A 12166-nucleotide genomic window follows, 5' to 3' on the forward strand; every position below is an offset into this window, starting at 1 on the left:
GGCGGCAGAAGATAGAGTGATGCATGTACAGGCCAAGGAATGCGACAGATTGTCAGCTACCACTAGAAGCTAGGAGAGAAGTATGGAAAGATTCTCTGAGCCCCAAAGGAGAAGCCAATCCCGCAGCCACCGTGAATTCAGACTTCTGGCCTCCCTGTGAGACAATACATTTCTGTTATTTTAAGCCACCCAATTTGCGGTGTTCTGTTATGGCTGCCCTAAAAAAGTGATACATATAAATATTCAAGCACAGACACTTTGTAATCTGAAATATATTTTTTCAATGAGATAAATAAATACGGCTTATTGTGGATTTAACTCTAGGTTCTCAACAGTCATTTCTAAGTCACAGCTTCTAGGAAAGTCTAACAAAATTTCAAGTATGCCTTGTTTCAAATTTTCCTCCTTTTTAGAGATTACCGTAAGAACACTGGTTTAGGAAATCTGGACTTCTTTTTATGAAGCAGGGCTCCTAGCCAAACCTGTTACTTTTCTCTTAACAAAGGAGGCCCTGAAATTTGTTTATCTTCCAGGGAGAGTGCAGATAGGGATGGCAGCCATCACTCTATCACTATCAGCAGCCTGAACTGGTGCTGCTGACATTTAATGCCAGTAGATTCAGCCATTGCTATGAGTATACCTGGCATCCTCAAATTAGCTCCGTTTGAGGGTAAGGGATAAAATAAAAGTCTTCACCCGCCTCTATCCGCTTATTTGAGATATTTCATTTACTACCTCAAATTCTCCTTGGAAAAAGGTAGGGTAAATGATAGACCTGGGGTCTGTAACCAGAAAGACAATCAAACCAAAAAACGAAGAGATTTTCTTCAGTAAAAGGTCCCTGCGCACGCTGAAGCGTTGTTGCAGACACATTGAGAGAACTCCCGTCCGTTTCACAAACTCCAATTTCTGTGTCTGGCATTTCTCTCTAGGAGGGCCGCAAAGCAGCACACTGCGCAGGCGTCCGGGTCGGTGTACCCTGGGAGGATTCCGGCGCAGGCGCGCGGGCCGGGAAGTGGGCGGGCTCGCGTGCGTACTCCGCGGTTCACTTCCGGCCTTCCCCTCCCCCTCCCCCGCGCAGCCGCCTCTTCCTCTCCCTTCTCCTCCCGGGTCTCCCCCAACTCTCCCTACTCATTACGCTCGCTGCCCAGCTCTCCTCCTATCTTTCCCCTCCCGCTGCATCCGGGTCGCTGACGGCTGTTTCTGGACTGGACGGCGGTAGCGGCTGCGTCTCTCTGAGGAACCCGGTAAAGTTTCACTGGAGCCGGGAAGGGCAGCAGCGGAGCAGCGGCATCGACGCCGGAGGAGACCTGGTGTTCGTCGCCAGTGGCTCAAGGAGGACGGGGTCCAGGAGCTGGAGACCTGCCTCCGCTGCCGTGTTACCTCGTTCTCTGGGGAGGCGCCACCTCTTGTCGCCCTGGGCTTCCCCTGCCCTGCAGTGCCGGGTGAGTCGTTGCTCCCCTGGGTTCGGGCGAGTGACGGCATTAGGGAGGGGTAGGCTGAGCTGGGCGGATCCAGGCCGGCCGGGCGCAGGGTGCTTTCTTAGCGCTTCCTCGGGGCCGGGGACACGGACGCGTCGGAGCCCCCGGCCGGGGTCGGGAATGTCGCACCTCTCTGGGGAAGGGCCTCCCTCCGGTGAGCTGCGGAGCCTCGTCCGCTGGCTCCTGCGGATGCTGCGAACTGGCGGCTGCCGTAACTGGTCTGCCCGGGGTTGGGTGTGTGCGGACGCTGTTTTTACCCCGGCCCCCAAGCTGATCTGAGCGCAGGTTCAGAGTAAACTGCTGCCCATTCCCCTACCTGTTGCTGGCGAGAGGAAGCCTTCTGACTTCTTAAAGAAAAGTATGGTTAAACTTAGTGCTCTGAAATCAGGTGTACTTTTCTGTCCCCTTCTATTAAAAAACAAAACAAAACATGAGAAGACAGTGCAGAACTTCGCGAACTATCGAGTTCTGATGCCCCCAAAAGAATGAAACCAAACTTCTCTTGACGGGTGGGACATGGAATGGGACAACTTCGGCTAGCTCGAACGTAGGAAGGTTGGGGTTTGAAACTTCTAAGGTTCTGTGTAAGGAATGTGGGTGACTGCCACGGAAATAAGGCAGACTTCCTATAACTTGTGTTATTTAGTAACAACGACGTGTTTAAAAATCTCTAGGTTTAGATGAACTCGACTCTGTTATGTGTCTTTACCACCAGTAAGTGCCGGAAAGTTCTCAAATTTCACCACCAAACTGTCAATGTACCTGCCCCCATTCCTGTTCTGGAAAAGTCGCTAGAGCTGGGGTTATTTGCAGTTTTTCTTTTCCCCATCTTCAAGTAGTCTCAGAGGTATGTAGATAGATATAGATTGTCCAGGGGAAATAATTTTTTGTCATGGTTATTACTTGTAATAGAAAATGTTGAGTGTTGGGAGAATCATAATGTATTTAAACCGCTTATTTTCTTTTGTATTATAATGATTACATTGATTTCGTTTTGAAGTTTAGTAGTGAGGTTGGAGTGTAAACTGTTTTGACTTGTAAAATATGGTCTTTGGAGGTGATTGTCTTAAAGTCTTAACAGAATCATTTTCTGTCGGGCCTTAGTAATGTGAATAAACAGAAGAGTCATTTAAATTGTGGGAAATTTAAAGTTTCTATTACTGGTTTTATTTCTATTACAGATAAGAACTTCAGTTTTCTGTTGATTTGGAGGTAGGTATTAGAAGGTTTAATTATGCTATAACTTGAGGGAGATTGAAAGGTTTTATTTTTCTGTAGTTGGCTAAATTTTTCTCTCGTATATGCTTGTTTTTTGGGCAGTGGAGAGGTTTTATTTCTTGTTCTTATTGAAATTATAACAAAAAGTAAAAAAAAAATTTTCATCAAGGTACTTAATATTTCCATTATATTAGTCTATGGTAAGATAACAAAGTCAACTAGTTCACCTGCTTTAAATCTTGTAAAGATTCATGGGGAATGATCTATTTTTCCCTAAATGTTTTTACTTGATACATTTTAAAAAATACAATTGATTGGTTTTTGAAACCGAATGATACTTATGTAGCATATTATAAAATAGATTTCATGTTTATGTTTTGGTAATTACTGTAGCCTAGTGCTTGAAAGAGCAATTATACATCATGTTTACTTTTAAGTCATACTAATTGTGTTTCTGTTTCCTCAGCTATAGGGATACCTCCTACTTTCCTGTTTTTAAGAAGGGAGTTTTTTATTGAAACTGGAAGACCAAAAGAATTACAAACATGTTGTGTTGGGGAAATGCATCTTTTGGACAGCTAGGTTTGGGTGGAATTGATGAAGAAGTTGTGCTAGAACCCAGAAAAAGTGACTTTTTTATAAATAAAAAAGTCCGAGATGTAGGGTGTGGACTCAGACATACTGTATTTGTTCTGGATGATGGAACTGTGTACACATGTGGATGTAATGATCTAGGACAGCTAGGTCATGAAAAATCCAGAAAGAAACCAGGTAAGTTGAAATAGTTTTTGTTTGCTATTTCTAATAATTATATGATTTAAGTTTGAAATGTCAGATAATTTCCTAAGCTCATATTTTTATCAAGCTTTAAAAGCAAACTAGGAGTTAAATATATCCTTTACATTTGCATGCTTCTAAGTACTTTAATTATTTTGATTTTTTAAAAATTACTACTATTATAAACCTTTATGGTAAGAAACTTTGATTTCATAACATAATTATGGTAATGTAAAACAATAGAGAAAACTAGCCTGCAGTGTAAAGATCTTATTTGGTACAGAGTATATAGATATATGTAGGTCCTCTTTAATAAGAACTGTTCAGTCAACTGGGGCAGATTTTAAATGCATAATTTGCTGTGTTGTTTTCCATATATTGTGGGAAAAAAAATTAAAATGAAAGCTTTTTACTTTCACTTGTCTAATTATCTTAATTTTTTGTTTTTCTCCCTATTGTAGTATTTCAAATATATAATTTTATTTGGCTTAGTTTGAAAAATCTTTTATTCCCCAGTCTCCTCCTTTCAAGTAGTTGGACTAGCTATTAAAAGTTTTGTTATGTTATGAGAGGTCTTGATTTTGTAGTAGCCATACAAGCCAAATTTAAAATAATCTTTAGGGCTATGAGAATTTTGAGGAATTTGGTCACATTTCATGTTCTGTTTTCCTGGATGCACATTTCAAAATCAAATATTACTACATTTAGAAATATCATTGTTATGTGAATTTTGCTTTCAGTTATTTGTAACTAGAAGTTAATTCTTAATTCTTCAGGTGGTAAATTCAGATAAGACTGCAGCTGTATTGCTTTACAGTTTTTTCTTTTATCAATGGCATGTAAGTATTTTCTGTGGCAGTTATTTTCTTTACCACTTCATTATTTAAGTGGTTTTATTATTAGTCTACTTTTGAGAGGCTAATGTAGATGTAAAATATTAAGGTATTAAAGCATTTTATTCATCTTTAATATATGCCATCTCACCACCATGCCAAACTTTACTTTTCTAACTTGTAAATACTGTGCAGTTTTCATCCTTTCTTTGATGTTAGCATCTTAATCTCTTCTCCTGCCTTAATTCATAATTTAATTTTTTTGGATGAATGATAGTGATGGTTAATACAGTAGGTGTAATTACTGCAGAACTCAAGGTAAATTACAGCTTTCTTGTGCTCCCATACTGAGAATATTTTATGGAATTTTAGATTTTCATAATCTTAAACATTGAGGTTGTCATGTGTGTACATGAATGATATACTGATATGTATTTCTTTTCACTGCTTCAGAAGCAGATGGATCTTTTATTTATTTTTTGCTTATGTTGGAATGCTGCCTCAAATTGATATTTTAATGGTATTGGGGCTGTTGCTATTCTTATACTCAACATGCCCCACAGAAGTAACTGAACATATCTCTTTATTCTAGTAATTTCTGAGAGGCTACAGGATATATAGAAAATACAAAGCCAGCACATGGAAATTGCCAATATAGTTACTGACATTTACTAAGATTTAACATTTTTATGTTATTAAGCATCTGTTCTGTGTCCAGGACAAGGGTAGGCACTGTGCATTGATACTATAATGATTATAGTGCCTGCAACAGCTTTTAACTCTGTAGGTGAGGTTCTGAGAAACTTAACTGGCCAGAAGAGGCTTCTTCCTGGTCATATTTACATTGTGATGATTGCATTATGACATTTATATCACTGTGTTGATCCATCCTGGGAGCATTATTTGGTAATATAAAGTTGGGAGGGTGGGTTTAGGATTGTCTCATTGTCCAGGGTACATCATAGTTTATGGAATAGAAAATGAAAGGCATGAACTTTGCCTGAAAAATTTAGAGCCTGGGCTGAGAGTTGAGATAAACATAAATGAAAATAACGAGAGAATTGAATTGCTGTTACATAATATGTACCTTGAGACTAGAAAATTTAATTGATGGGGAATGTCATTGTGGGATAGAATTAAAGATTTCTAGGAGAAATTTAAGTCTTCAATTTGATTCAATCATTGATCACGTAAATAACCAGAAAAAAAATCTGGAGCTGAATAGCTTAGTTTTATTGGAGGGGATTCTGATCTTGAGAAAAGCTATGAGAAGTCAGGTTCATTGATATATTGAAGTGTAGGTAGATTATAAAGGTGTAGGGGAAAGTTAAACTTTGAAGGGAGGTGGTTGCTCTGATAGGGATTTCATGTTTTAACCTCAGTTTTGATTTAAGGTGCTCAGGTGAACATTTTTAATGTTTTTAGCAAATTATTTCCCTTTGGAATAATTCTTTAATGATAATAAATGTATTTCTTCCCCAACCCTTTCTTACATTTGTGGGTTTGAGGACTGAATTAAATGAATAAGGGGTTGTTTTTACTTGGTTTTAAGTCTTCTAGTAATTGAGTGAGTCTGGTTGAATTTCTAGGACATATAGTAAACATAATTCACTTCAGAGCTTTAAACTTGTTTCAAAAAGAAAGCAGGCAGAAAGTGAGCAAAGAATTGTTTTCTTACAGAGATTCGTTTTATAAGCATACTAAATATTCAATAATAATGAGTGAAAGAGAAAGAGGTGGCCTCATTCATTAAGGACAAGGTATTCTTGAGAGTCACGATAACTTATTGGAAGACTCGGCCTTACAGTGTAGTTAGATAGATGTGACCTGTAGTCTACTGGGAGAGATTTCCATTTTGGACATTTTAGGAACCCCATGGTACATTTAGGAACCCCATAGGACAGTTTCACTGATTTTTCCTTTGTTATACCAAGAGTACAGATATGTCCATGTTCATCTACCATCTCTTGTATATGTATACCCCTTGCTGTCACTACTAGCTCTTTGAATTATTTCCAGAGAAGTGAACATCTGTTTCACTTTCATGTATGTATTTTTCCTTCATAAGAACTTTTTTTAACTTTTTTTTTTTTAGTTAGTGGCTCTCAATTTCTTAATTCATAGCTAACAGGTAAATATGTTGAATCTTCAGTATGCTAGGCCAGTCCATAAATGAATTGTTAGTTTTATTTTTATACTTACAAATTAACTTCCGAAGATTTTCAGGGAACATATAGGAAATGTGCTTTGCGTAACAAGATCATGTATTCACTGTATATCTAATCATAGATGTAATTTGGTGATCATGGTCCTAAATATATTTTGTGTATCTATTTCCATTTGTTTCATGTTAGAAACAGTGCTAAACTATTTTATGATCATAGTTTGTAAATAATATAATACAGTTATGTTAGAAGTGACTGTTTTGATAGCTTTTTATAGTTTCAACTAGATCACCTCTTTTAATCCTCACAACAGTCTTCTGTGGTAGCTAGGGCAGGTATTATAGTCCCCATTTTATGGGGCGAAAGATGAGGAAAGACTGAAGTTAAGAAATTAAGAGACTAACAATCACATGTCTAACAAATGTTGAGCAGCCACCCTAAATCTTCTGACTTCCCTGTATCCTACAGTGTTTACCCTGACATATTTAGAAGGTAGAATAATAATTTATTCACCAAGGGGGAAACTAGTTTCCATTAGTATTTTAATGTAAGTCTGAGGGTTAGAAAAACAAAACCTTAAAAGTTACTGTAACAGGGCTATACAATGAAGTTACCATGTTTTATTATTTTCCTCATGCATAAATTAAAAAAGAAACCTTTTTTAGGAACTTTATAAGGTTGAAGAGTTTTATTTTCAGGATGTAATGTTGTACTAACATAAACTAAAATTCAGATATATTTTGTTCTTAAACTAAAGATGAACTTGATTGAGCAAAGCCAGTAATAATGTGATATCACTATTTTGAATGGTGTGATAAAATTCATTGTGGCTTGTGCTCAACTCTTCTATAGAAGATACAAAGATTTTGAGCATTGATTCTGTTTCCTGCATCCCAAAATGGAAATTCTTGGGTCATTCTAATAAAAGCATTTGGTCATATAACAGTAATTACTTGTTTACCTTTCTTGCTTTTTCATTCTCTGACCTGTTCTCTCTGTTCATAAAACACAAATCTATATATGAACCCCTTAAAATAGAGTTGAAAATTTAAAACACAGGAAAATAAATGAATAATTATGGGAAATAAGATTAATCACTTAAAGAGCAGATTAAAAAATAACAAATTATCCACATATTGTTGAACTCCAAAGCATAAAATACCAAAGAAGCTTATTATGTTTTATAACTCATCTAATTTTCATGACATCTTCTAAGGAAGAGAAAGATGTAGATGATATAAAGACTTGAAAAAAGTTATTGCTTGGGTCAGAAATGGAGGCTTGCTTTGGATTCTTTATTTTGAGAAAGGTTAGTGCCCAAGAATCACGGTGTCAGGGTAGGAAAAAAAAACTGCAAACAGATGGCTACTGTTAGAGAGATGTATAATAATACTTTACTTTGTATAGGACCCTACATCTGAGGAATTTCAAGAGCATTACACAATAACTCATGGTTCCTTTCAAAATGCTTGTGACACAGTTGCAAGAATTATCCTCATCTTAGGGGATAAATTTACGGAGAAATGGCAGCACAAGTTGGTAAGTAACTTGTCAAAACAGCAGGTGACTGGTGAACAGCTGTAAATTGAATCTGAAAATTTAAATCTACCAGTCTCCTATCTTATTCACTAAATTGTGCTTATGTTTACAATTATTTACAGTACTATCTTCTATTTGAGGCATATCAAATACTAATGCACAGTTTGTTTCTTTGCCATTTTATTTGATGGCCTATTAAAAGAAATCATTTTACCAAGATGCTTGCATTGTGATACCACTTTGGTACTTCGTTATAACCTTGTGTGGTATTAAGAATATTTAAACAAAAGAACAAAAACTATGGTAACACCCAGTCTTTTCTCTTTCCTCTGTTATTTATCATATTTGATATCCCTTTGTTGTCTAATGCTATGCTGTATATCCAAGGTCTGTAGTAACTGCCAGGCAAGATTGATTTGGTGGCTAACATTGGAACTTGGATTAGTTATGTTGTATCAAGTGTGCCATGTATTTCTGTATGATGATTTGGTTTTGATGAATGCTTTATTAAGTGCATAACCCACAGAGAAGACAGTAATAGCAGTAGATGCCTAATCTGAGCAGTCTAACAAATAGTCTTTAAAGGATTTAGAACCAACAATCTTGTGTTTGGTGTGTTAGTTTTTCTTTTTCTGACTGGAAGTAAGTCATGTACTTTCGTTGAAAGAACAGGAGTATGGTAGATTTCAGTTTCACAGTTTGGGTAGTTCCTAAGGATTCTTACTGCAGATGATAGCCTAGGTGGTCTAGTTTTCTTCATATCCTAAGTATTAGGGTTCCATGTCCCCAGTATGTCATACAGATATGTATCACTGTTGTCAAAGCTCACTTCTCACAATTTTTAAGATGGTTTTGAAGATATATATCAAAGATATATATAAAAGAAATGTATTCAGCCATTGTTTCAAGGGTTTCACTGGGCTAGGATTGTGTTAATGAGTAGAAAAGTGGGAAGCATTAATAAACTAAGAACTCATGGTTTATTTCCTTTAACCTTATATGGATTTTTTTTCCCCATGCTGATGGAATTAAAAAGGCAATTTTTATATCTTAATGAATTGTGATAGTTACATTACATGCATGAAAAATATGTGTTGTGTGTAATTTTATTACTGGAGTTATCTTTGTTTAAAGGGAGAGTTCTTGAATTTTAGTGGCATAGTCTTTAAACTATATTTTATTTACTTGGAATTATTATTCTTCAGTTCTAAAATGGCAGGATTTTAATTTAGCTTTTCTTGGCCATAAAGAAAACATTCTAGAATCCCTAGTGGATTTTTCACATATTTGAAAATATCCTAATTATTTCTTTATTAATACCTAAGTATAGTCTCATTTTATTCCTTTCTGGGTATCATACTACTGTGAGATAACAGTTTTTTTTTTTTGATTATAAAAATATTACCTATTCATTATAGAGAATTTGGGAAATACAGGGAAATAAAAATCGACCAAAATCATGACAGGCAAATATTATTGTTATTTGACACTACTTGTATACACATATATGTTTCTGATTACAGACTTGGAGTATGTTCTTACATCTGAACTTTTTTTTTTTTCAGTAATGAATTTAAAATGTTGTTTAGAGATATTAATAATTTAAAATTTTATTTAAATGTGCCAAGATTTATTTGTAGGCTCCTATTTTTTGGATTTATTTCCAGATATTTGTTACTAATGCTTCCATGAACATATGCATCAATTTTGTCTTTATTTGCATGTTGTTTAAAGAACATCTTTAATTTTAGCAAATTTGGAAGGAACAATAACTGAATTTAAAAAATTTAAGCATAGTTGTGCTCACTTTACAAAGTTGATAAGCTCATTAGATAATCTGTAAATCAAAGTTTTTAAGATGTATTCACCTAACAAACTTCTGAGTGTATGTAGTAATATCTGATATCTAGAAGGAACAATAAAGCAAGTGCACACATAAATAAGAGTGCATGTAAAATGTGCTAAGGGTTAACAGGACACATAAACAGTGCTGTGTAGGATAAATAGTATAACCATTTTGGATAGAGTGGATTGCAGGTGAGTTTCTGAAGGGAAGATAGCCTGTGAATTGGAAAGATAAAAGAGGGTTTCAAGGGGGAAGGAATGAAGAAGAGTGCTTTACAGGTAAAGCAACTAAAATGGCAATAGACAAATTTCAGATGTATTGAGGGAAGAGTAGTCCAGTTAACTGAAATGTCTGAGAATAGTGGACAAGGAAGGTTAGAAAGGTGAAATTGAAGTCTGATTATAGAATTAGGGAGCTTGAATTTAATTTGGATAGGTATCCACTGATAATTTGCAATGGGCGTTATTACCAGTTTTTTTTTTTTGTTGTTGTTGTTGAAGACCTAATTGGTTTTATTAAGCACTTCATGAATCAGGCAACATCCCATTTATCAAGTAGAGAAATGCTCCCACCAGGTTTTTTTATAAGAAGGGGAGAGAATTTGGAGGTAAAGAAACTAGTAATGGTAGTCTTTTAAAACAAGAAGGGAACAGGTGGAACAAGGAGAGATTAGGGATGCAGAAAGAATAGGCAAGCTTTGGTAACCAGATGGAAGTAAATGATAAGGGTTAAAGGGAGGAGCAAGGTACCATCCTAGATTGAATCACTAGTAATAGAAATAGGAATCCAGGAAGAGGAGGAATGTTAGCTGCTTTGTTTTAGGAGGAGAGAGAAAAGATTTGGTCAGGTCAGTAAGTGGGGAGAAAGGTCAGGGTTAAGGGATGAAATATTTTATTTCCAATTTTATCTTCAGTTCAAAGTAGGCTAACATTCCAGTTGTAAATTTCTGCCTGGTTCCAACCTATCAAGTAGTAAACAATACCTAATTTTTCACTTTTGGGAAACTGTTTAAAGTACCTGACTTTGTACTTGTACCTGTAACACCTTTGTAAATATAAGGTAACTTAAATTGTTGCCTCCTCTACCTAATCTGTTTTATGAACTTTAAAATTTATATGTAGATGAAATTAAAACATTTGCTTGACAGGTACTTTCTGATAACCTGCTAATTTAAATTTGCTTATTCTTGTTTAACTGACACAAACAAACCTGTTAATTATGTCTGACTTTGTGACTTCCTTCCAGGTTTTACTGGCAAGAAGTTTTTGAAGTCACAAGATGCAATGGTATAGAAATTGCTTTTGATTCTAATAAGTGAAATAATTGTAACTATAAAATATGTATGTGCTGGAATGTAGGCAAGAGCTGGCAGGAAATGTGCCCTCTGAGATAATGTTCTTGGAGTGGTGTATGAGGCTAAAAGAGGCCCCAACTAGCATAATAGCATATGAAAACAGCTGGAGGAAAGTTTAGCTCTAAATTATTTGAAGAAGTTTGTAATTTTTGTAGTATGGCATGATGAGAGTAAAGCAGAGCTTAGATTGCTTCCCGTAGTTGAACTCCAAATCAGTACATACATACTTCCTGATTTCTGATTCAGAAATCTATAACTTAGCTATAGATTTTGTAACTAGGCTCTGTTAACTGAAATGAACCTTATGGACCTACACTTAATCTTCTGAGGGGTAATTAGGTAAAAGCCTGACAGGTTGATGTTACCTCTGCTTGGACATAGGTGTATTTCTATACTGGGAACACTTACAAGTTAGTAAGACAATATAAAGGGAGAAAAAAACCCTCTTGATTGAAGAGAAATTTAATGAGAAATGTCACTTCGATACTAGAATGCTGATACTTTGAGAGAATAATGCTAACCACCACTGTGCTAAATTCTTTACATCTTATCTGAAGGTCTTAAGACACCCTTCAAAGTACCTATTAGGTTATTTTTAGAGGTGAGAGAAATACAACTTCAAGAGGTTAAATAACTTGCCCAAAGTAAAAATTAAAACATAGTGGAGATAAGAACCAATTAGATGTCAAAATGGAAGAGAAGACAGCATTTACAATAGGAAGAAAAAGACAATGACACAGGAATAACCTAAGAAATGTTCAAGACCTATATCAAGACCACTTGAAAGCTTTTCTGAGAGACACAAAAAGCTTGAACAAATGGGAATGCTCAACTTACATAAACCTATCAGCTTTCTCTAAAATTAATCTGTCAGTTTAATGTGATCCTAATAAGAATACCAAGTGGTTTTTTTTTTGAGGGGAGAGGAGGCAGGGGTAAGAACTAGATAAATC

General features: G+C 35.9%; 1 protein-coding gene across 6 annotated transcripts in view; it reads left to right on the forward strand.

The window, feature by feature from the left end:
- Positions 1-659: 659 nt before the first annotated feature.
- Positions 660-12166, forward strand: part of HERC4 (HECT and RLD domain containing E3 ubiquitin protein ligase 4) — a 136590-nt gene continuing 125083 nt past the window's right edge. The window contains exons 1-3 of one of the 6 annotated variants that reach the window (XR_012133208.1): positions 660-1445; positions 2663-2693; positions 3166-3470. Coding sequence is in view for 5 of the 6 variants with exons in the window: in XM_073240968.1 (XP_073097069.1) it covers positions 3245-3470 (226 nt within the window). In the remaining variant the exon portion in view is untranslated. Of the gene's footprint in view, positions 1446-1478; positions 1636-2662; positions 2694-3165; positions 3471-7881; positions 8014-12166 lie in introns of those variants that run through there. The other 5 variants (XM_073240968.1, XM_073240964.1, XM_073240966.1 and 2 more) reach the window with 5 other exon arrangements.

Source organism: Manis javanica, chromosome 7, assembly GCF_040802235.1.
Source record: "Manis javanica isolate MJ-LG chromosome 7, MJ_LKY, whole genome shotgun sequence".
Lineage (NCBI taxonomy): Eukaryota > Metazoa > Chordata > Mammalia > Pholidota > Manidae > Manis > Manis javanica.